Source organism: Odontesthes bonariensis, chromosome 2, assembly GCF_027942865.1.
Source record: "Odontesthes bonariensis isolate fOdoBon6 chromosome 2, fOdoBon6.hap1, whole genome shotgun sequence".
Lineage (NCBI taxonomy): Eukaryota > Metazoa > Chordata > Actinopteri > Atheriniformes > Atherinopsidae > Odontesthes > Odontesthes bonariensis.
In genome coordinates, this window is record NC_134507.1 from 15,940,654 (window position 1) to 15,966,513 (window position 25,860).

Genomic DNA, 25,860 nt, shown 5'->3' on the forward strand with positions numbered 1-25,860 from the left:
TTGGATAAGAAAAGCAACTTGGAAGCAAAGTTAAACGTGTACTGGACAAATACGTTAATCTTTAGGTGAATTGGTCAGAAACAGGAGGTCTTACTCTGCTTATAATTGATAAGTTGGGAGGTAAAGTTGAACTGGGTGGAGTTCTGGCAAGCGGCTTCATCATGTGACGTTTCACAGATCGACCTTCCATGAATTTCGAGAGAAGGTTTGGAAGGATTATCCAAATCCACAGAAGAGCGCAGTTAAGCCCCAGATCATGTATAGCTGAGCTAAATATTTTATTGAATTTGAATATGTATTTTGACCTATGTTTGTTCCCTGGCCGGATGTAAAACACCATGTCCACAAGTATTCATGCGATTTCCAAGTCATCAATTTGCCATCCCAACAACAAAACGACTATTTTAGTTGATACCACTCTTTGGCACTTGTCCTTTTCGACATTGGATGCCTTCTGGCTCCCTCCTCAAATTCCTGATGGGATTCAGGTCTGTTTGTCTCTCTGATCTTGTTTATCTCTGTGTTGACCCTGTGATGGATTGGCGAGGCCCTTGACTGTGGCTTGGGAAGGTGAGCCTGCTTCAGCTCTCTGAGAAAGTATATTCTCTGCAGAGCTGTGTGCATACACACCAACCGTAATGCTCAGTGGGACACATAACATTATTACTAGCGTCTTCACTTTTACTTCTATCACCTTGACTGCATGTTTAGACTGAACCTTGATCAAATCACATGATAAAATTCTTACACTGGATAGCTTTTATCCTAAACTTGATGCTATTATTTCAATAGGTTCGTATTATTTCAGTTATATGATTACGTGTCACACAATCCTTGATTATTTAGTGACTATGGCTCCATCGCCTTCCACCTCTTTTTTTTTGGCCCCGATGCAGATGACTCTGTCCAAAACTAGCTGAGTTTTAAAATGATATGGGTATCCTAAAAAGGTCATTTAATGAAATTTGATTGATCTTGTGTTTTTTTTTTATTCTAAAAGTTTATTTAAATTTCAACACAAAACTGTTTTTTTTTTCTATGTATACCTTGACCTGTCATGGTCTGCTACAAAGCAACGGCTTAAGAAACCAAACACTTAAAATACATAATGTAATAACCTAGTAATAGTAAGATAATTTGATTTCCTGAATAGTAAAATGAGTGCTGCAGCCTTACTGTCGTGAAATTGTAATTAAACGTAAGGGAATTTTAAAATGAATACATTTTTTTAGGGATGTTTGCTGATTTTTCCATGGGGAATATGATGAGGTTAGCCATGTTTGAAACACTTTTTTGAAGAAATTAATTTAATATTTTGTTTGTTCACATTATCATTTCTTTAATGTATTAATTTATTACAAATACATTTAGGGCCACACATTTTTCTTTTACACTTGGTAACCATACAGTGTTTAATGTTTACAATAATAATGATAATAATTTAGATATGATTTCTCTGTCAGTTCATAGACGATCTTTAAAGAGCTATGCTTTGACTACAACGTCCAGAATTCCCTTTCAACGGCAGGCCAAAAGGGTCAAACCCGTCCGCAGGAGCACATATTGAGCACGTTGGCCGACGTACCACCCTGTCCGCACGCAGCACACTGTAGTGCAGGTGTTTTGCATAAGGGAGTTGCTTACTTTCGTCTTAGCAGTGTGCCAGACGCTACCTGAAGTCATGACTGACCAGGTGGCTACGATGTGCGAACAGCTTATGAAAGCTGTGATTGTGATGATGGATGCAGAAACAAGCCAAATTTACCGACTGGAGGCCCTTAAGGTAGAAGCGATACCGGTTGCTAGCTAGCTGCTAGTTAGCCGAGCCTGTCAGTTATTGATGTTTTTTTGGAGCCAAGAATAATGTTCCTGTTTAGAAGAACAGATTAATGCTATTATTCAACAGGGTGTTAGTAACAGCACTTCGATAACATCCGTTTGCATGAGTTAAATATGTTGTTGGGGTTGACCTGATGCTTGTTGAGCTGGCCGAGTATGCTATTCACATCACTTCACCCACTATTGGCTCTTGTTTATCCATTCATACAGTAATAATATCTCAAGGGGCTGGAGAATGGAGGTGTATAAGGACGGCTAATGGTTAGGTTGTCAAGGGCAACGGGACTCCTAGCTTGATTTGCTACTGTGTATGTTAGCCGTGTGCTATTCAATTGCTGTAAGGTTTACTAGCCGTTATCTGGCACCCTCCACGTGTGTGGTAATAACTGAGTTATTTTATAGCCTCACCACGTTTAGATGATCGAGTGGACATTGAAATAACAAGGCTTCTCTTTCAAAACAGTTTTGTGAGGAGTTTAAAGAGACAAGCTCCCTCTGTGTCCCATGTGGCTTACAATTAGCCGACAAAGCCCAGCCAGCTGTAGTGAGACACTTTGGTCTGCAAATATTGGAGCACGTCATCAAGTGAGTGGCATAAATCAATAATAACAAAATCTAACATGATTTAACAAAAAAAAAAAAACTAAATGCATGTTTGACTTTATTTCTTCTTCTTGCAGGTTCAGATGGAACAACATGCAACAACAGGAGAAAGTCCAGTTGAAGGAGTGTGCCATGCAGCTGTTGTCAAAGGTAGGTGTGAGAATGAATATAACCACCTGCCTTTTGTCTGTCTAGCTTGTGCCCGATGCTCGTCACTGTCGCTTTATATCATCAGGGTACTCATCCTATCCTGGAGGAGGAGAGCCACGTCAAAGATGCCCTGTCACGGATCATAGTGGAAATGATAAAAAGAGAATGGCCTCAACACTGGCCAGACATGCTGAAGGAGATGGAGGCTCTCACCAGCCAAGGGGTGAGTTGCCTACTGTATGGTCCTTGGTCAGCGGGAATTCAATTTGAATAGAATTATGTAATGACAAGCATGCAAATAACCTCAGCGGAGAATCAGTCATACTTATTTACATGTTGTACATTACATTATGTTTCATATCAGCTTTCTTCTGTTACCCTGACGAGCATCTTTCCCCCCCCACCTTGTTGTTTTATCACTGTAATTGTGCTCTCGACTGTTACGCTTGGATTTTCAACAAGGCTAAAAAGTTGTTGGATAACGTGAGAGTCGTGCCTCGTTCACAGGAGGCGCAGACGGAGCTGGTCATGTTGATACTTCTGAGGCTGGCGGAGGATGTGATCACCTTCCAGACGTTGCCCACCCAGAGACGCAGAGACATCCAGCAGACACTCACTCAAAACATGGACAACATCTTCAGTTTTATGTTGGCAATTCTGCATATTAAGGCCGAGGACTATCGCAAAGCGGTGAGGGGGTCATAACAATATTATTTGCTAATAGGAGGAATTTAACTATGAAGTAACTTGAACAGGAGTCTTATCCTATTTTGTTTTGGTTTTTTTTTTACTCAGAAAGGGTCACCTGGACATGAACTGCTGGTGAGAAAACATTTACCTTATTCGTGCTTCACAATGAACCTGCTGTTGACCTAATTACACTGATTAATTTCTCTGTTCCTCTATTTTCCGCCTGTTTGTCCACACACGCAGGCCAGAGCACACTGTCGAGTCGCTGTGGCCGCACTGACTACACTCGCGGGCTACATTGACTGGGTGTCTCTGGTGCACATCACTTCTGGAAACTGTCATCTGCTGGAAATGTTATGTCTGCTGCTGGGTGAACCGGAGCTGCAGCTGGAGGCTTCGGAGTGTCTGCTCATCGCTTTGAGCCGAAAGGTGAGTTCGAGGGGGAAAATGCGATTTTGATTAGACTGAATTAACTGTTGTGATGTTGGGATTCGTCTCGGATGGATTATGGTCACAGACTCCAGAAAAAAGAAAATTATATTCTAACACTGGAGTGCCTTAAAATGCACTACATCTGATGGAAACTGGCTGCTTGCTCCAGAATATGTTTGGCTCCATTATACTCCCCTTCCAAAAAACATTAGCTTCTCTCATGAAATGCTAATCTAATAAATTATTACAGATCAGTGTGCTGGTTGACCTTTTGAAAACAATTACATGATATGAATTGTTATTTTTTTTTCTCAAAAATACGTACTTTTGTCCACTCAGTTTTCTCGTACCAATGAAGTTTTACCTTCTTGTCCAAATAAGAACACTCATATAGAGTTTTAGCGTTCCGGTCAAACACTAAAAAGCAAAAAAATGCCCTTCTTTTGTCTTTTCCGAAGCACTTTGCCTTAACTTCTTTGGCAAATGTCATGCAGTTAACTCTTCCACTCTGATTTGTATTTGCATGAATCCCTTTTTATCACCAATGTTCTTTTATTTCTGTGATCATGGTACATCCCTGAAGCGATCCGACGCAACAGCACCACAATGTGGTAATTCATGACACATGTTTTAGCCTCTTACCCCTGAGCCTAGAGGTGTGAAGGAGTCTTTTTTTTAACTAACTACAAATGTAATAGGCAAAGTTGATAAACTCTAAATATTTACAATTCCCTCTAAAGAAAAAACAAAAACCTTTAATTTTTAATGTTTTTTTTTGTTTGTTTTCATTGGTTTGCATGCAAAGAGCCACGTGCTTGTAGCTCATACTTATTAACTGCTCTTATCAGTTATAAACACAGTAATATATAAAATGGACTTATCACATTGAGAGGTCCTGCAAAATTCTAGAGAAACACCATAAAAATTATGTTGCGGCAGCGTCCTGCATTCAAATGGCTCAAGGATCGGATTCAGAAACTTTTCAGATTGGATTTTAGAATCCCCCCCCAAAAAAAACCCCATAACCACCATCAAGCAATCGGTAATAGTCTGTGTCCGTATATATTCGATTCCATGTTTAAGTATTAAAATAACTACTGAAGGGGATTGCTTTCTAGTTGGATTATTGAAGTGATATGTCCCTTTTTTTTCTGGAGCTGTAGTTTAGATGAATAATTCTGCAGTAAGCTTAGCTGAACATTCATTTTTTTTCATGGGAATTTTTACTGGATATTAAGTTAACAGTAAGAAGCCGTTCTCAGTCTTTCATGTCGTCCTGCTGCAGGGCAAACTGGAGGAGAGGAAGCCGTTCATGCTGCTGTTTGATGATGTGGCCATCCAGTACATCCTCTCTGCAGCCCAGTGAGTACAGCAGCTTCTCTCCATCCTCACTCTGTGTAGACTTCAACCCACTGCTCTTTAATGGTTTGTGTGTCTGGGTACAGGTCAGCAGATGGACTGGCAATATGTACGAACTCCACTGAGCCGTCGTAAGTATTTGGACGGGCCTTTCCGCTGTGCAGCACAGTGGCAGTTGTACGTTTATTCAGCACATCTGGCTGTGACTAACAGCGGAGTCTTCTCTGCGTATCTTCAGAGCGGTTGAGGTGGTGGAGCGGCGTTACGTCTTCCTGAAGAGGCTCTGTCAGGTGCTGTGTGCTCTGGGATTCCAGCTCTGCTCATTAGTGGTGAGTTTGTTGTCATGTGTCTAAGCACTACTCTGTGTTTTCGTCAGACACCCGAACACTCTCGCCGCACCTCTTATTACACAGTCGACACCAAAATTATTGTCATTCTTAAATTTTTTTTTGTCGGTTAACTACTAACCTGAAAACATTCAATTAGAAACGCTTTGATTCTTCTCATGGGTATTTTTGTTGCTTGCTTTGGAATCGCACAATGAAAGCAGAAAAAAAAAGCCAAATCTGAGACATTTCATACGGCGCTTCTCTATCAGAATGGAGGAAATGATTGGTGCCTTTTCAAAACCATAAAAAAAAAGTTGTACTTCAAGCATGTGGCGCTCCTTTACTTTGTAAGGAAACTTCCCTGCAGAAATTAGCAGGTGCTGGTAATGTGAAAATGACAACCAGTTAAACCTTTTGTGTTGCTTGTCTATGTGTAGCACAGAGAGCACGGAGAACAGATGAATGAGCTGAGAATTGTCGGAAGGTTTGCGAACCATATTTATGGAAAAACACCTACAATATTAAGGCCACAAGTCCATCTCCAGAAATCTTGTTATATATATTTTTATTTTATTTTTATTTTTTTAAATTAAAAAAAAAAAAATGTATTTGTCCGCTGGACAAAATCTGATGAAAGATTGCCACAAAAGATTATTCAGATGGTGGATACAGAACCTCAAACTTCTGAACAAATTCAAGTGGACGTGCAGGCACAGGGTTAATTATATCCGCTCACACTAATCGATCACTATCTGAATGAAAAGGCTGCTGGGGCGCTAACACAGATCAGAGTTTTCCAAAACTAACCCTAACCCTCTGACAGCCGAAGTCCCTTTTGGAGAATATCCTATGTACAGATGAGGCCAAAATAAAGCTCTCTGGAAAAGCACATAATTTAAGAGGGAACAAAATGAGGCCTTCAAAGAATAGAGAATCGGACCTACTATCAAACATGCTTCATGGATGTTTTAGAGTTGCTTTGCTGCTTCGGACATTGGCTGTCTTGACTGCATGCTGTAGGTTCACATCTAAATCCCATTGAGCCACAGTAGAGATTGCAAAACTGTGCAGTTAGGATATGGCAACTGCCAAATCTGAGAGCTCTGAAGCACTTGGTGTGGTCCAGTAATGAAATGGAGAAGAACAACTCAAGAACAACCCCTATCAGGAGGTAATATTCCAAAAGCCTTCAGTACCTTTAGGGTGGGACCTGCAGTGCTGAATGTTTCAGATCGGTCAAGTGCTCTCATTGCCTTATTTTCGTACAATATTTCGTACTTTCTGTCTCAAGAATCCCACGTTAGATTTATCAAGCAAGTTGAAGGAATGAGGGGACGGAGTGCTGATTGTTTGGTTAAAACGGCCAATCGGAAATAAGATGTTACTTTTTGATGGTTTCACGGTGCTTGCATTCTAAAAGATGCCAGAAACGCCTCAGCACAACCCCATAGGCTGGTGCCACATTGTCAGTGTGTGTGACAGGAGTTGAACAATACTTCCCACGTCTCACTAAGGCCTCGCTGCCTCTGTGCACTGTTGCTCGCAGCCACTCTTTGGACTGCCGTCTTTGGAGCTAAAAGTATCGCCGTCTCTTCGTTAAAATCTGGCACACGTGTTCCGCTTCACATCTGGTCTTTGTCCACGTGCGCATACATAAACTGTCTTTATGATTTCCATAGGGTTCAGATGTAAAAGTTGAAGTACCTGCAAATCTCAGCAAGTACACCGAAGCCTTATTAGCCTTCACTTCACATTCCAGTCAGGTGAGATGATAATTAGTAGCACTTGGAGCTGTCGACTCTTAATTCCACTTGTCATTGACTGTGTTTGTATTGGTATGAATCCTTTGTGATGTATCCACCTCCCCCGTCGTTATCCCCGTCTTTTTCTGCAGTTTTTAAAATCCTGCACTCTGTCAACATGGGGAGCTTTGTTCAGACACGAGACCCTGTCAAAAGATGCCGTTGTTGTGGAGATGGCTGTCAAATACCTCAAAGCATCGATGACCAACCTCGTCAAGGTGAGGCACAGTTTTGAATGCCGCTGGTCATGTGGCGACTAAGAGCCAGACTGTTACCATTCTCTCTGCGTTTCTCCCCAGACCGGCTTTCCATCCAGACACGATAGCCCAAGTTCTGAGTACTCCCGCGTGGACTTTGACAGCGACGAAGACTTCAACTCTTTCTTTAACTGTAGGTGATATATTCAGACTAAGGTCACGTGAGAGCAGCCCCTTTATCTTGTGCTCTGACCCGTCTTAACGGTGCGTTTGTCCTGCTCGCAGCTTTCCGAGCGCAGCAGGGAGACGTTTTGAGGAGCGCCAGTCGCATCGTTCCTCTGGAGGCTTTCCAGATAGCCGCAGAATGGCTGCAGTATCAGCTTGCCAGCCCAATAGATCCCGGAGATATCACATGTAAGTGTTTTTAGCTTTTTCTCGATCAGTTACAGAAAATTTTGGTTTATTACAGTGACAGAAGGTCATGCATGCATCAGTAAAATTGGTTTCACTGATTGAAAACAAAATGAAGAGTTTGTTGATGGTCATGACCTTTTGTATTCATTTGATTAACTTCACTGATTCACTTTGCCTCTTTTCCAGCAAAGAATTCAGAGGGCATGTGTTCCCTCCGGTCCCCATCAGTCGTCCAGTGGGACGCAATGACGGTCTTCATGGAGTGTGTGGTCTCGCAGATGTTCAAAAATCTAGAGGAGGAGGTAACAAACTCGCTGTCAAACTACAGAACAGGAAAAACTGTGTTTTTACAACAAGGAATCAATGAATAAAGCTAGTTCAACTAATGCAGAGCTCTCAAACCTCACAGAAGTTGCCCATAGATCAGAGCATGGAGCTGCTGCAGGCCGTGCTGAACTACGACACCAAAGACCCGCTCATCATGTCCTGTGTGCTCACCAATGTCTCTGCCCTTTTCCCATTTACCATCCACAGACCTCAGATCTTGCCACAGGTCCTCTACAAGGTCAGATGAATACATGTGACTGGTTAAAAGATTGTTTGTGTGTATCCATCCTGTATGTCTCAACAAAAAAAAAACACTGACACCAGTGGACTTGTGGGAGATGGGTCGTGTCCACGTATCGTTTGTCGGTGTGCCTGTTCTTGTAACATTTTCACTTGTCACCTCTTTGTAAATGCAGTTTTTTGTTTTGTACGAGGCTGTCTTCAACTTCAGCAGCAAGTTTTACCTCCAGTACGTGCCAATGAAAACTTTTCCCCTCTTGTTTTTGCCCCTGCAGCTGTTTAAAGCCATCACATTCGAGTTTGATCAGGACAAACGGGTAAGCTGCCTTCACAGAGCCAAATATTGTCATTTATGCCAAAGATGTAAAGAAATTTATCTCCAATTTATCTCCAACCGATCATTTTTATTCATTTTTTTTTTTCCAGGTACCTCGGACTCGAGCTGTCAAGAACTTGAGGAGGCACGCCTGCTCTGCTATCATAAAGATTTGCCGGGATTACTCACAGTTTATCTTGGTAATTGTCCTGCTATCCCGGTTAAAATGACATGTCTGTACATTATACGTGTGTGAGCGAGGTAAATGATGGGCGGAAGTGAACGTTCTTTGACTTGTGTAATTGCTTTTTTTCCTCTGCAGCCTTGCTTCGACATGTTTTACACTCACGTGAAGGAGCTGTTTTCAAGTGAAGCCGCACTGACGTACACGGAGAAGTGCGCCCTTATGGAAGCTCTGGTGCTCATCAGCAACCAGTTTAAAGACTTCGAAAAGCAGAAGGCTTTTCTAGACGAACTGATGGCCTCGGTGGTCACGCAGTGGACCTCAGAGGAGATAAGGAGGTGTTTGAATTATTTCCACTTCTCTAAAGTTGTGCATGATGTTTTTTGAAGCCACAAAGGGTAATCTGGTCTTGTTTCTTTGTTGCGTTTCAGCGTGCTATGGGACCCTGTCAAGTTCTTATCCTTCATTGGAGCTGATCAGGTGGTCACGGAGCCGAAGGAAGACACAGATACAGCCGGCCTTAATAGGGGGCGAGTAAGTATCAAAGAAGAATGTGTAGATGTTTGTGAAAGTTTAGGTTATTGCAGACTTGCTTTTTTCCCCAACTCTTTAAGTTTAACACTTTAAAGTTTAAAAAAAAAAAAAAAAAAAAAAAAAAAAACTTGAAATATTTTTCTTTTTGTCACACTGTTGCAGTTGGAAATCAGTTATATTCAAGTGACAAAATAATGCTAAAAAAAAACCTGATGGTTTTTAACACCGGAGGATTCATACTTTGGATTGTTTTTTTTACCTTTTAAAAGCCCAAAGATGTACTTTTGAGCGTCCATGTGATGCCGCCATAGTTATTTACCACATGAGCAGAGAGCAAATTGACAGAAATTCACAAATGATTTTCCCATTCATTTTATTTAATTTTTTATTAGTAATCAAAATTAAAAGCCTTCAAGAATTGCTCGCAGTGGTGCTTTGAATTTATATCCCATCTCTGTAATTTTTACCATGGCTGCTGTCCACGTTTAGGGAGCAGGATGCTGAAATTACAGCATGTTGATTAGCACTAAATCAGCGAGTAAAAGAGTACAGCTCGGCCAAGTGGTGAGCATTATTATTCTATATTTATAATATCCGTATCAGTCGATATTCAACTTGTTGAGTGCAATCGGCCCATCTGCTAGAAAGATATCCGAGACCGATGGCGTTGGCCAAAGTTTATCTGATGTCGCTTTGACTTGCTGTGAAACTGACAGTATTATCCTGCAGCCGCAGGTTCAGCAAACATCCAGTAGGTGGCAGCCTAATTCCATAGCGGAGCATTTTATTTTTCATCGGAACATTTTATTTGGTGAATCAAGTAGTGGAAAGTCATTGAGTAGGTAATAGCTTAACAGGCTGAGGAAAAAAAAAAAAACATTTGAAACTGTTATTTTTCACACAAAGAGTTTTTCCTCATTCGAAAGGTTATAATAAAGTTCCACTGATATTAAAGGAAGCAAAAAAAATTTGCTAAAACAATTGGTCTTAACCATCGGCTGTCACTACAAAATCACTGTTTTTAACATCATTATCAGCCCACAATTCCATAGTCTGTTGTGTTTATGCATTTTCTTTTTTGACCCCCAGTCATTTTGCAGAATGAAAATAATAATCATTATCATTCACCTGTAGAGTCACAGGTGTATGAAACCGTAACAAAAGTCATATTTCCATCACTAGTTCAACCCGAGAATATATTACCCATAAGGAATTCTGGGTCTCAATAGCAACCATGTAGCCAGTGACATCAAAACAGCGATTTAACTCACTTTCTAACTATGTCTCGACTAATATGTACATAGTATGATGATGGAATCAGTGGATTTGTATCGGCCGTTACTTGTAAATGATTAAAACTGGTGAAAAAAGTCATGGTCTCAGTTTTATAGCGAATACAAGTGTTATCTGCATTTTATTTTTGAGGTGAACGTTTTCAAATAACAAGGTTACTGCAGGGTTGTTTCTTGCACCTGTACCATCAGATTTTTCCTGACCTTCAAGTTGATAAGATATTAAGTCTATAGCATCTTAAATGTTAGTGTACCGCATGAAGGGATACAATCTACAAGCTCTCAAGATTCTCGATAACTACCTTATACGAATAATAATCCCATGCGGCACAGATGCTGTCGGTATGTCTTGATAACCGATCCCCCACACTCAAGTAATGGCAGATTAAAGGTACAGAGCAACTGATCTTCATCATGTCTTCTGTGCTTTTTATGACGCCTCCTTCCTCTGCTGCTGTTAAACGGAGATGATCCATTAATTGTTTTAGCTTGCAGAAATCCATTTGCAAAATTGACAGAATCATTTCGACTTGAATTGTCTTCAGCTGTTTGTGTTCCTGTCTTCTTCTTCTGTGGTTTAATAGCAACGGTCCTTTTGATTAACTCCTCTAAAACTTATCGTGGCTTAAAATGAACAAAAGGACAATTGTGGATCGAGTTGGACAGTTGGTAACCATTTCAAGATCGTGACAGCCCCCCCATGCAATACAAGAGATTTGAAGGCGGTCTCTTTTAATATTTCTGAGACTTCGTTCTTGACAAAAGTACTGAGCTGATCAACAAAGCGATGACGTCATCAGATTAAACCAATGTCACGAAATCGCTTTGAAGTTGGCTATGAAACGTCTCTTTCTTCTAGGTGAGCTTCTGTTTGAATGCCATGCTGGTGGTGGTGAAGCGCGCGCGTTGGCCCGCAAGTCTGGAAGAAGCCAAGACCGGTGGCTTTGTGGTGGGCTACACCTCCACTGGAGCCCCCATCTACAGAAACCCCTGCACCGCCCAGTTTCTGGCTTTTCTGCCCAATCTACTGGCTTTGATAAGGTCAACATAATCTTTTTTTAAATGGAAGTTGCACAAATATATGGAAAGTGACATCAGTTTTGTAATTTGTACACAGGCACAGTGTTGGTTTTTTTTCTTTTTCTTTTATCAGTCTAGTTGTTAAATTGTAGGGACAGACTTTAAATCCTTCAAGGTTGATGCAGCATTTTTGCTAACCCACTTGAAGCTGAAAGTGCATTCTTCGCTGCTCAGAGACCAAACTGAAAAATGTCTCTTAAATTTTTTTTCCCTTACCGAACATCAGAAATATGCCTCGGAGAAGTTCTGAGCTAATCCGTGCTGATCCGTGACCAGTAAATTGAGTTTATTTCTCACCGCAGGACTCACAACAGTCTGTTTATACCGGAGAACATGGCCCGCCTCGGTGACACTTTCTCCAGAGCCCATGAAATGATGGATGGGGAGAAAAACGTAGTTCTCGGTAAGAGGAGTTTTTCTGTTTTTGTTTATTTTATAGTGAGCTGTCGTCTAAGCAGATTGTGGTGAAAACCTTCTCATTGTTTTCAGGTCTCCCTCAGTGTCCTGTGAATATTTATGACACTCCTGTGTATAGAAGCAACCTGGAGCGCATGCAGGGATTTTTATGCACATTATACGACAACTGGTGTGTTCTGCAGTTAGATTTGACTTTTTTTTTTTTTTTTTCCTCCAAATTTTGATACATTGTTTGTACCTCTCATGTCCACACTGTTGCTGTTTAAACTCTGGCCTCTGCTGCCTTTACTTCTGCAGCTTCCATGTCCTGGGTAACGCTGGCCCATCTCTGCAGCAGGAATTCTACACTATAGACAGGTTGGCTGAAGGAATAGCTGGCTCTGCATTCGTCTCCCTCGACCACATGCCAGACCACAGAGTTCGCCCGATGATTCATATCCTTTTATGTATTTATATATATTTTTTGCTTTTGCTTCATTTCATTTGCCAGGTTTTTCTCTTGCCATTTTGTGTACACAATCTTTTCTTTTTTTTTTTTTTTTATCTCCGAGAGAATTTAGACATACTATTCCTCATTAACGAAGCTGAGCTGTTGCTTTACGGTAACAATGATTTGCCTTGACAAGTGTGTACGGCTGTTTCTGAAGCAGCTGGTGCTCTCCTGTCCTCCAGAATACTATGACAGTCTCCTACGCCCTCTGCTGGGCCCTCTGTTCACCTACATGATGCAGGTCAGGGTCCTGTTCTGTAACACTCATCTCTGAAGTAGCTCAGTCACAGTCGTTTTTATTGATTAGGATCATGGCTGTACTTCTGCTTTATATTACAGAGACTCAACATGAAGTGGCAGGTCATCAACCAGAGGACAGGTATCAAGTAAGTTGTGGTAAAATGTTTCTATGTAATATGATTTTTGAAGGAATGTATTTATAAGAGTGCTCCTTCATAAATCCTTGCTAACTACTTTAGGACTTTTATCATGGGGTGATCGAATTGAAAGCTCCTTTCCAGGCACTAACTGTGTCATTAACACAGCGCCATGAAAAAATTTCACTGTCGCACAGTTAAAAGGCTCCAGATCAACACCTGTATGGATGTTTGTGAGTATATCTCAAAGTTTTGTTTTTTTTTCCCCATGTGATTGTGAATGTTGGGACTTTGTGCTCTGTTCACATAAACATTACACGGCTCATGGTGCAGAAATAGTGTGCCAAATGGTATTTGTTTGATGCCTGCAGTTATGAGGAGAAATTCTTTGTGAATTGGGATTACTTCCCACAGATGTCACCAGATGTGGCCGCAAATGCTCCAGAATATTTACCGGCATGTTTACGCATGTTCCGGATGTTCTTGCAGAGATTTTCCACCCAGTCCCCGAGTAAAATCTGCAGAAGTCCAGAGCAAATGTCGTGGGCGTTTTGCGTTTTCGTGTGCCATCACTCCGGAACATCTCTATAACATTTCAGGAGTCTAGTGTGCTCAGGGTTGTTCAGCCTCAGACTCTTTTGTTGTGTTATTTGAGCCCTTATTTAGTAGATTTTGCGGGGGCCGGGTGATGTTTAGCTGCCACTGTAGGGGAGCTTCAAGCATTCTGGGGGAAAAAGTTTTGCTAAATCTAGTTTACAACAGTGTAACCCCACAAAGAAGTCTCCTGTGTGGGATCAAGCACTCATTTGATGTGTCTGTTAAAAAGCTCTTCAATAGTACATTTAGCTATTTTGGAGGGCAAATAAAATGTGGATTTATGAGTGGGTTGTCAAATATATTTCGGTGGCTGTTGATTTATCTATATTATTCTGTAACGTCTTTGCCTTTTTCTAAGAACACCGCTTTAATTGATAATGTAAAGTCACTGAGAGCCTTGTTGTGCTTTTAGTGGTGAGGATGAAGAGGAGCAGGTGGTCTGTCAGGACACCCAGGTGACCCAGGAGATGTTGGAGGAGCAGCTCGTGCGCCTGCTCACCAGGGAGGTCATGGATTTTCTCGGTAAGCCACTCTAATAACTTTTCAGTCATAGTACCTACATTTACTACATTTACAGCGTATACGTCAGAGGCGGCTCAAACATTTTAGTAGATAAAGCGGTGTTAAAAGATAAATGTGGACTCAAAGTGCTTGTCTTGCTGCGTATTGAATGGTTGTCCTCAGCGGCCAAGTTCGAATGAACAAAAAACACATAAAATCTTTGCTTTCTAACCTGATAGATTTCATTAATCTGGATTTATTAATCTTGCTAATGCACTTGAGTCGCACGGTAAGGTCGTGTTTTTGCCAGCCACACAAAAGCAACGACTGGTCTCAGAACTTACTAAGAACGTGCAAATATACCCCATAATTCTCTAAATGGAGCTGAGCGTTGGCTTTATATCTGAATTCATCCCGACAGAGCGCTGAAGAAGCACCATTAATTAGACTGGTCTTCAGTCTGCTGTCAGATTTCTCTAGCCTAGCAAGCCAGACCCCTACAGCAAAAAGCTGTACAGGGGTCTAGTGAAGCTGGATAGCAGTGTGGGCGGGATAAACGGTTGTCTGTTAAGTTGCCTCTGCCCTCAATGCCACGCAATAGGATGGCGCAACAACCAATCAGAGCAATGAAGAAGGATTACGTAGTCAGCGCGACGGAAAGTACATGGTGGAGTGTCGTCTAATGTCAGAGAGGAAAGAATATTATTTTTTACTTAAGTGCAGTTATCTGTTCGTCAAGCAAAGAAAAATGTATGTTTAAATCTTCTAGAGTCGCTGCCAAAGCCAAATCGAAAGACTGTTCGCTGGGCGCAGCCACTGTTTACCTCTCTGGAACTACACACTGAAACGTCGCACCTCTGTCGTCACTAGGTAGCCAGGCCTCCGACCCCGCTCCTCACGATTTGATTGGCCTGATTAAGTTTCCATTTTCAGCCTCGCAAAACGACCACAACTGACTAGACTGCGCCCGGGAGCAAATTCAATTTGCGGTCGCTAGGGGCGTCTAGATTTCTAGGCTAAGATTTCTCAGCATTTGGCCACGACTCATAAGAACAGCTGTGTTCCTTAATCACGCACACATGGGGCGAAACGAAAATTACAGAAAAAAATCAACATTCTGCCTGTTTGTTTGCTGCTTTCACACTTGGTCTCTGACATATCCAGCGTCACAGGCCACAAAGTGGATGGAAGAAGCTTGCTTAACAGCAAAGTTTTTTTTTAGTTTTTTTTTTTTTTAATGTGTGTTGCTCTTTGTCAAATTTAAAGCAATTGGCATTGAGGACGACACTGAGCTGTGAGTCCCATTTGATTTCCTCTACTGAGACGGGACAAAAGATACGAGTTGTGAAATTTTCAGGATGCAGTGCACAACTGCCGGATCAGCTTTTACCCCAAGACTGAGGAGAAAGTGGGGAGTTGAGTTATGACGGGGTCCTAAAACTCTTCCTCCTCCTTCTCTTTTAGCTGCGAGCTGTATTTCCAAAAAAGTGTCTGAACCTGCGGCGAACAAGGAGGAAATCGATGGTAAGAGTGAAGTTACGATTGTAATTTAGTTTTTTTTTTTTTGTGTGTGCAAGGAGTATTGTCACTTTGCTTGAAATGTATACTTGTAGAGGAAGACGTGATGATGGAATCGGTGCAGACGGCATCTCCTGCGCACCCCATCGATGAGCTGACTGAGCTGGGGAAATGCCTGATGAAAGACGAGGTCAGCCTGAGACGCATCGCACAGGACATTCAGAGAGCTGAACTTTAACTGTTTGCCTATACGCTTAGTTATTTTTCCATTCTCAGAACATCTACATGTCACTGTTGACCCTGTCGTTCACGTCGCTGTCATGGAAAGACGCCTCCAACTGTCATCGCACTGCTTCCATGGTCTGCTGGACCCTTCTGCGGCAGGTAGCGCTCCTAATTCAACGGGTTTCTATTTTGGCTGAAGATGCTCGTGCATCAACCTTTAAAATCCCGGACTCCTGTTTTTATACGTCGAGTTATCTCCGATAATGTTAAATCATTTTCAGAAATCAAGGAAGTTAAATTTTTCGAGAACGCTCCTCATGCAAATGTAAATAATGGGAACTACTCAGCTGCAGAGCCAACTCTGAGCAAGTGGGGTTCAATGTGCTTTAAGTTGTTATCGGATATACTTGTTGCTAAACTGACTTCACTGTCATTACGAGATATGAACAAACGAGATATAAATGATTACCAGACTGGAATGACAATAATCTGTGGATACAGTTTGGGAAGTTTATTACATGCTAATTGTTCAAGTTGACGCTTGCCGTCTGTGACTTGAAAGTGGCTGTAAAAAGTGTCTCATGTTTACACATCCGCTCTCCCTCTCTTTAGGTCGTAGGGGGTAATCTCCTTCCTGAAGCAGTGACCTGGTTCTACACCAGCGTTCTTAGAGGCCTTCAGGTCCATGGGCAGCATGAAGTCTGCAACTCTACCCTCTCTCAGCTGGCCATGCTCATCTATGAAAACCTGGTGAGGCTTGTCACCGAAATCTCCTCTGCTGTCTCTGCTCTTTATTTCTGCCTTTATTCGTCCGTTGTTGTTGTCGTTTTTGAGATACATTTCCTAGGACATCATTTAGCAATTATTTATTTAATCAGCGTTATGTCTTCTTTATTATTTTATCTATAAAATATCCGAAAATGGGGAAAAATCCCTGTCTTTGATGATTTGTAGTTATTTTTCCATTCAAATCATCAGTTATCACATTAAGTTCAGTTTCCTTTAAATTGATCAAAAGTTAATTTAGCACTTGTGTTATTATAAATAATACAGAGAAGTAGTGTATATTTCCAAATTAGAAGTTTAATCTGTGGAACATCGTTATTCTGGAGAATGCAGATCTGTTAATCCCTGTGCCTGCCTGTGAATTCGTCTGTCCATCTGTGTTAGCGGCCTCGCTACGTGGAGCTCAAGTCGGTGATGATCCAGGTTCCAAATATCAGTGTTGAGGCTTTGGACCAGTACGATCACAAGCTGTTGGACCCCAATGCCCAGAAGGCTGGAGAGAAGAAGAGGAAAGACCAGTTCAAGAAGCTCATTGCAGGAACTGTTGGGGTAATGCAGCATTTAACCAGTGGGTGACATGGCACCGTCATGGGATGCTTTGCATGTCTTCATTAAAATATAACACCTTTCTGAGGCTGTTGTGGAGAATAAATGAGTCGGATCCGCGCGGTCAGCCTCTCATGGGGAAGTTTATTGAACAAACCGTCACAGAGACATGTGCATTCAGAATGTCCGGAAGTTCCCTCTGACCTCAGTTTGTGCCAAGCCTTTATACCGTTCTGTATCATACAACGCGTACGTGGCTCAAGCCCCTATCTTTCTAAGGCGCCTGGCTTTCGCCATTATGGTAAACAAGCTCATTCTAACCTTAAACAATATTCATATGAACCAGTCAACAAGGCACACGATGTAATTAGGCCATGTCATGACATTTCTCTCCCACATAATCCCCCCTGAAATCACTTATCAGTGATTTTAATAAAGAAATAATCTAAGATGAAAGAAAATCATCCCACATAATTAATTAATTAACATAATCAACACTAAATTATTCTGATAATTCAACATTCTAAGTCAAAGGGAACATATTGAATAAATGAAAATGAATATATATATATGTACCCAAATCACATTAAATGATACTGAATTCAACAATCATTTAAATTTTTAACATTGCCATCACAAATGTCCACTGTTCGCAGTGCATAGGAGCGAAAAACCCACTGGCTGCTACTTTCGTAACTCATGTTCTTATTCTTGGGAAAAGTCTCCTACGGCCCCACCCCACTTGGCGACCGACCACTTTACCAAAGGTCGCACTCCGAACAGTTGACTGACACAACTGGCAATGGACATATGAGTGATTAGTTCTGATTGATCATAAACATAGAATGAATACACAACCATCATCAAATGAATAAATCACAGTTTTGTACCAAGTACAATACAGAAAATTATGAATGATCAAACAATAATAGTAATAAAATGCAATGTAATGCAGCTCTTCCAGTCCCGTCCCATCTCCCGTACTCTGGCGTCGTCTGCTTCTGGCCGAACATCCGTCCGGCTGGGTCTGGAACTGCTAAGCTAACTCTGGGAGGAGAGGTTGCCAGCACTTCGCTCCCAATCAAAGAGATCTTTACCATCTCCACTCCCTGTCAGGCTATACTTGGTTCCACACCCGAGGAAAGAATCTTGTGAACCGTCCGTTGGTAACCTTCGTTCGTCGTCCAGTTCTTCCATGCGTTGGTCCTCAGACCCGGTCTCGCATGGTCATCTGCCTCCTGGCTTCTTCCACTCTTTGTTTGAACATCACTTGCAGCAAACACCTTCTCAGAATGGGTATAATGCAACACACCACTGTTTTCCTGTCTCTACCTGTGCATGTACACTCCATATGTTCTTGGATTAACATGATTATTCTATCCTGTAGTGCTAATGGTATCAAGTCCCCCTAGACTTTCACGAGAAATCTTTCTATTCTTACAACCATTGTGAACAACTTCTTTCTGACCCGAGGACAACATGATCTCACCAGATTGCCCCTTTGTCGTGGCGTCCAGAGGCGGTGATTTGGTCGTCTCCTCCTCCGGACCGCTGATCCACACCTCCTCACCATCCTTTATTCCCATGAACTTAAATTCAAGCTTAACCGATACCTCTTCACGACTAGCTCTAGTGTGTATTGCTGGCAAAGTTCGTGGCGTGGCACGGCCTGAGTGGGTGTGTCTGTTGCATCATAATCATCTGACCCAGGCTGGCTACTTCCCCTGCGGGGTGGCTTCATCCCAGGACCCTTTCCCGCCTCTCCTGTTTGTGGGATCCCGTCCAACATCTCCAGGCTTTGTTCTCCTGAGCCCATGCTGTCGGCCAACACCCACACCTGGATGCTCCGGAACACTTTGATGTGCACCTGGCCGCCTGGCACCACTGGTCTCTCAACCAGCTGTTCGAGACCTGAGTCTCTGGTCTCCTCCTGTAGATAGATTGTTCTATGGATTGCAGTTAGTTGCTTCATGTAAGCTTTCAACTCTGTTTGCAACTGCTCAAGTGGGGGCTCTCTAAAGTGACCTCTCACCGAGGTGCCGGCATGGGTCGACCCGTTAGCATTTTATGCGGTGTTAGTGCGCGACTCTTTGAGTCTGCATGCGATAGCTCATAAGTGCAACCGGCAAAGCATCCAGTTTAGTTTAGTTGAAGCACAGATTTCATTCAGTTTCACTTTCAAAGTTCCATTAATTCTTTCGATCACCCCTGATTTTGCGGATGATAAACGGCTCCACAGCGCTGCTTGATTCGCAGCTGCTGCAGAATGCCTTTTGCAACTTTCTAAACAAACACTGAACCATTATTTGAGCTAATCTCTGATGGAATGACAAACCGAGGAATCACTGCTCTTACCAAAAACTTTACGACCGTCTATCCCATATGTATGACCAATATCCTTGTTGTGGCGTGACATCTGGCTCCAGTGACACCATTGGTGCCAAAACAGCAAGCTGGCACTTTGATGCTATTTTTGCTGCTTCATCAGCCGCGTTATTACCTTTACCGACCATTTCGTTACCTTTACGATTATTTGACACTTCATCACCGCTAGTTTTGAGGGGAGCATCATGGCTGCAATCAGCTCCTTTATTTGGCCCTCATGTCGCACTGGACTCCCGTCTGCCCTCCTGAACCCTCTCTGCTTCAAGACTGCTCCAAACAAATAGCAAATATCATGAGCATATGCAGAATCTGTGTACACGTTCGTAACCTTACCTTTCGCCAGTAGACATGCTTCCATTAATGCCTTCAGTTCAGCCAACTGTGCCGAACATGGCTGTTCACACTTCTCAGCTTTCACCGTCACAAAGTTTTCACCTTCCTGTTTCACAACTGCAAAACCTGCATGATTACCCAAATGATCTCAAAACATGATCCATCCACAACATAAGTGACGTCAGCCTGCACAAGTGGAGTTGCTTCTAAGTCCGGTCTCAGTTTAATGTATCTCATAGCTTCTGCTACACGCTCATGTGGTTCTCCTTCAAACTCACGTGGAATGACATCTGCAGGATCCGATGTAGTACACTTCTGTATTCTCACATCTGGATGTGTCAAAAGATGCACAACCCACAAACATCCTGTCAGTCACAACATACCTACTCTGATTTATTAGTTCTAAAATCTTATGGTGTCTATTGGAGCCATATAAGAAAAATGGCTTCTCCTAGTCTGGTGTTGCCCGTTTGGATGATTTTTGCAAATCTTGTTTCAAACTTTCAAAGGCTAACTTAGCCTCGTTTGTCCACTCCAGTGGTGTTTTCAACCTTTGGTCTTTGGATTGTTTCATGATTCCTTTCAGAGGAAGCACATTTTATTGCATAATCTTCCCCAAAAAGATCATAATTGTTTTTTATTTTTAATTTTATTTATTTATTCATTTATTTATTTAAATTAAATTTATTTTGGACATGGCGCTTTACTTACTCCCTCCAAGTGGGATGGAGAGATATCAGTAGTTCCCTATAGGATAAATAGATACTCTAATTTAGTTTTTAAATTTAGAAACTTTGTTTTGTTTAAATTTAGAAACTTCGTTTTGTTTAAATTTAGAAATTTTGTAATAGTGACATTTAAATTTAGAAACTTTGTTTTGTTTTGTAATTTGTTTTGTAAATTTTGTAATAGTGACACACATGCGGGCTGTTTTTTAAACCTTGGGTACGTCTGGTGTGAGTGTACTTCTTACCTCAATATGTCAATGCAAACAAATACTGGGATTCCTCTGCCAGAGGAACGCCATGGACCTGCCGGGCCACTCGCTCCGCCCCGTCATATGCATGTCCAAAAAGGTCCGTAAAAGCACCATAAACGTTAGTTTTTAAAATCATCAACTCACCGGAGTGGTTACTGGTGTGCACTGGATATCAAATTTCGTTGCGAAAAGTTGCTTCTGTCGTGTTTTATTTGGCAGCTCGTTCATGCTTGAACTATTTTCTTAGCGGTGGCGGAGTAATATCAACGAACATCCAGTACAAAATGTCAATGTCGCAGTGCATAGGAGCGAAAAACCCACTGGCTGCTACTTTCGTAACTCATGTTCTTATTCTTGGGAAAAGTCTCCTACGGCCCCACCCCACTTGGCGACCGACCACTTTACCAAAGGTCGCACTCCGAACAGTTGACTGACACAACTGGCAATGGACATATGAGTGATTAGTTCTGATTGATCATAAACATAGAATGAATACACAACCATCATCCCACAAGGCTTAATGACACACAAAGCTACAATTTTCTGTGACCGTTTGCTAACACAACACAGCAGCTCGGCCCCTCCCACTCGACTACTACTATTTATTTAAAGCAGTTTCCTAGAGAACATGGAACACATCCACACCTCTCCACACATTGCTGTTTCATGTTAAAGTCTTTATAGACGAGAGACATGAGGTACAGCCAGATAACTAAGTGACAGCGGGGATGGGAAGGTAGGAAGACAGACTTTATGGAGTTATGCTTGACCTGAAATTTCTTCGATACGCTCACTTTTCATGAGGGTTTTCAAGATTGTGAGAAAGCGGTGACTGAAATTTTATGAGCCTGAGAAGTCATGGAAAATATGAAAAGGAGTTTGCAGCCTGGGTTTTATGCTATTGCAAGATATAAATCAATCCAGTTGATTAAACTATGAAGACGTTGTTCTGTTCACATTTTTTTATTTAATTTTTTTTTTTTTTTTTTTTACAACATTATTCTCTCCTTTAGCAGCAACAACAAAACTGTTACAGATTTACAAGTGAGTGCACTTACCGAAAGATTTTGTAAGTAGCTTTGCACACAGCTAACTGTATCTAGAACAACTCTGTTTGGGGTGCAGAGCAGAGGGATGCTTCATCTCGGTTTCTTTATGGTTTATGGTCATTTCCCAGTCAGATTTGGTAGTCTAGGCGCACACACTCTGCAGCTCTGAATCCACTGAGCTTCCCCCACATAACAAATCCCAATGAAACTCGCGCTTTTAACCACTAGAGAGCAGTGCTTCACTGTGTATCTCACTGTAGACCGCTCTTCAGAAGTGGCGAGACGCTGGCCCGGTAGTGCAGATCATTACTCAGCAGTGGGTTTCTGGCTGTGCTGTAAATCCTCTCTGTGCACCAGCAGAAAATGTGCAGCAGCTTCAACAGTGCTGAACAATCAAGTGAAATTCCTTGTTGTATGTCTTGGATTGCTCTGCTTAACCTCTCCTCTCCCCGTCCCCTGCCAACAGAAAGCTCTGTGCCAGCAGTTCAGGAAGGAGGTTCATATCCGAAATCTTCCATCGCTGTTTAAAAAGCCAAAGCCAGAGAAGGATATCCATGACAGTGAAACGTTGGGCCTCGCAGCTCTCTTCGCACCTGAGAATGATGCCCTGTAGAAGCGCTCAATGATTCAAGTGGACTTCATAGTGAGTGAAGACGGAGTCGTGTGTTACCACCACAGTTTTCTTCACCATTCTCCAGCTTGGGCGGTGTGGCGCTGCCTAACGTGTCTGTCAACACTCCCATTATTCAAAAAGTCCTCTTTTCACTCTCATTGAGCCACGGCGCAGTTCTCGTTCACTCTGAGACCTTTCCTCGAGTCCTGCTTACGAGAAATACCACACACTTAATCCCTTTTTTAAAAATACAAATAAAAGCTGCATCAGCTGTGGAAATTTGATGGAAATCCTTCAGATTTACATTTTTTTTTGTTTGTTTTTTCTTTTGGAGAAAATCTTCAACTAACAGTCTCCATTTTTTTTTCTTCGGCTGAAACTTTTAGTCACAGACCTACCTTACTCTGCATTCCTTAAGTTTATTTGGGTCCTTTTGTCTTTTTAATGAGACGTAGCTACACACACACACACACACTAAGCATGCCATGGATTTATGGAGTTAGCAAATCAGTACGAGAGCTCAGCGGCAGCTTTTATAGACTGAAAAGTAATTGGCATCTAATGATATCCAAACAAACAACGTTCGTTTTGCCAAAAGCTGAAGAGGGAGCCTGTTGCAGTGCTATGAGGAAACAGAGGTATGTGTCTGTATTATATCTTGGCTTGTGCAAAGGCGCAGATCTTTTGCGGTTTAAGAATTGGAGTGGGGGGCGAAATAAGTCCATTAGTTTTGGAAGCTGATGTTTGAAGATGCGTTTTGTGACCATGCTGCTGCCGTCAACGCTGATGTGACCCAGTTAGAAGCAAAGAGGAAAAACGGAGGACAAATCCTGGTGCACGTTTTTTTTTTTTTTTTTTTTGTCTGGTTGGGAAGGATGTACCAACGGTACCTGTGGTGCAATGTTCATTTAACATCCACAGGATGGTGTTTCTGTGAATGCTTATTGTGTATTTGAATAGGAAGAACAGCTCTCTTATGTTGCAGGTGTTCCACAGATGGTTAAAGTGTGGACGGTTTGCGATTTGTCACGTATTACCACTTAACACGACCCAAGTACTCTGGATTTGTTCATGTGATACAGATCACGTATTGTGCGTCAAATAATGGACACATTTGGTGCCAAAAACACTGATTTTTAGATTTGTGTGCGGACACTTCTGTCTATGATGTAAAGACTACGTAAGGATGGACTCGACTAATGTGTAGCTCAATCCAAGTGTATTTTTTATTTTATGTTTAGCTGTTAGGTTGTCGATCATACTATTGTTTTTCACATGAGCTTTGTTGTGTCTATTTGTTTCGTGTTTTGCCTCGCAGGGGAAGAAAAGATGAACCAGCACTACATTCCTTCATTGTCTAGGGGATTAATTTCTTTCTGTAATAGAGATGTCATGGCAGATAATTATTTCCTTGTTTTTTTTTTTGTTTTTTTTTCTTATTTTGTGATCTGCTGTCTTGTAGAGTCAGACCAAAATGCACAAAAGCTACTTTGACCCCCTCCCCCCATCTCCCCTCCTTTAACACATCTAGACAGATCAAATGCTTTTTAACTGAAAATCAGAGTGGAAACATTGTTTTTAAACCTTTTTTAAAGTTATTTTTTGCCTTTTGTGAGGAGTTGTTTCTCTTCACATGTGGCCTTTTTTTTTTTTTTTTTAAAGTGCTTCTTCAACACTATAATGTTCTTTACAAAGGACGGAAAGCATTTTTTTTCCCCAAAAGATGTAGTGTGGTTTGTATTTTTGTCACAGATGGTGTTTGTTTGTTAATTAAGAAAAAAAGATAATAAATGATTTCAATGTCTCAACATCTTGATAGATCTAGAATAAAGTGAGAAATCCTCTGATTTGTTGGATTAAATATCATAAATGGAAACGTTTGGCTACTTTTCAAAGATTTTGCTGAGATTTTTGTATTTGTGATGTGTGTGTGTTGGGGGGGTTAACGGAGTCTTCACATAGATATAAAGTTGATTGAAATCCAAGGATTTGAGCTTTATTTTTTTTTTAACCCCCATTTTATTGTCAGAATAACAAAATGGTATCCAGTTTATGAATTAAATGCAGTATTTCAAACTTTGTAACTGTTGATTAATGTATAGTATTGTATAGTAGACTGATTTTTAAGCAGTTACCTGCGTGGGCAATTTTTTTATTTTAATTTCTTTTGTGTTATTTTTTATGATGATCACCATCGAGACGAACCAAAATTATAGTTATTATGCGAGAAAGGTAGTGAGATTGTTTTAAAAGTTAGTCTTTTCAGCAGTGGTGTCCCTTTTTATTTTAGTTTCTGTGCCATCTTCATCCCGAGTCTGCAATGCTCATCCTTTAGTCAGCAAATTATTGCAAACATTATTGAAAATGTTTGAAATTCTTATTTTAGTGCATGAAGTACACAGAACCAAATTTCTCTTTTGTAAGATGCTAATTTGGCACATTTTATTGTGGATGAAGAATTCTTATGGTTGATGGGAGTCTCAATTGTCACTTTGTTAGTGGCATTAATGAGCTTTTTTTTTTTTAGTTTTATTATTATCGTCTATTTGTTTTAGTTTTTTCCTTTTCATGATATATATATATATTTAGAAATAACCATACAACCAGGGAGAAACTTCGCCTTCAGTTTTACAAAAATCCCTTGGCTTCAGGCTTTGGGGGGATAAGCAGTTCACACTCCAGCCGACTGGTGGCAGTAATGCGACATTTGCTAGTTGCCAACGGCCAAGATGTGTTGAAAATTAACCGCAAAGAAACATTAGAGAGCAATTGCTTCATGATGGTTTATTTGACTTTTGCTAATATATATTGTTTGGAAATCAATGAATGTGCTAATGTCGGTTTAAAATGAATTGTTAACAGAAAAGCATTTAGATCTAAAAGTGCCAAACGTTGCGCGTTTAAACGTTTTTAGATAAACGCGTAACTACATTTGTAAAGCCTACTTTGTACAGTTAAATACTCCAGTTGGAAGTACTTAATTCTTCTCGTTAAGATGCTTTGGAGATTTATTTTAATTAGCTTTCTAACTTAAAGCTTTCATTTTGAATTATAGGATGAAAAGCATTGGCTCATTTCTGTAGAATGATGTATTGCTAAAGTACGCTACTGACATGTCAAAACATCAATAATATGAATAATATTGATGATGATTACAGTTGCGTTAAATTACTTTCAACTGTAGCCAGTTACTGAAAACTATTGGATTACAAACGATGTTGTCTTTATAGTTTCCTTCAAGAATATTTATTGATGA

The 25,860-nt window shown here is 41.1% G+C and overlaps 1 protein-coding gene across 1 annotated transcript; it reads left to right on the forward strand.

The window, feature by feature from the left end:
* The first annotated feature begins 1,583 nt into the window (after nucleotides 1-1,583).
* xpo5 (exportin 5) lies at nucleotides 1,584-22,923 on the forward strand. The gene is made up of 33 exons (XM_075478317.1): nucleotides 1,584-1,783; nucleotides 2,303-2,424; nucleotides 2,520-2,592; nucleotides 2,678-2,815; nucleotides 3,100-3,282; nucleotides 3,388-3,414; nucleotides 3,526-3,711; nucleotides 5,000-5,076; nucleotides 5,160-5,204; nucleotides 5,312-5,402; nucleotides 7,082-7,165; nucleotides 7,297-7,422; nucleotides 7,504-7,594; nucleotides 7,687-7,815; nucleotides 8,002-8,117; nucleotides 8,225-8,380; nucleotides 8,658-8,699; nucleotides 8,809-8,898; nucleotides 9,021-9,220; nucleotides 9,314-9,416; nucleotides 11,568-11,749; nucleotides 12,091-12,191; nucleotides 12,278-12,374; nucleotides 12,503-12,638; nucleotides 12,838-12,936; nucleotides 13,035-13,081; nucleotides 14,082-14,191; nucleotides 15,635-15,694; nucleotides 15,784-15,878; nucleotides 15,965-16,072; nucleotides 16,526-16,663; nucleotides 17,084-17,248; nucleotides 22,458-22,923. The coding sequence occupies exons 1-33, from the start codon at nucleotides 1,682-1,684 to the stop codon at nucleotides 22,602-22,604; spliced, it is 3,666 nt and encodes a 1,221-aa protein (XP_075334432.1). The 5' UTR covers nucleotides 1,584-1,681; the 3' UTR covers nucleotides 22,605-22,923.
* The last annotated feature ends 2,937 nt before the right edge of the window (nucleotides 22,924-25,860 follow it).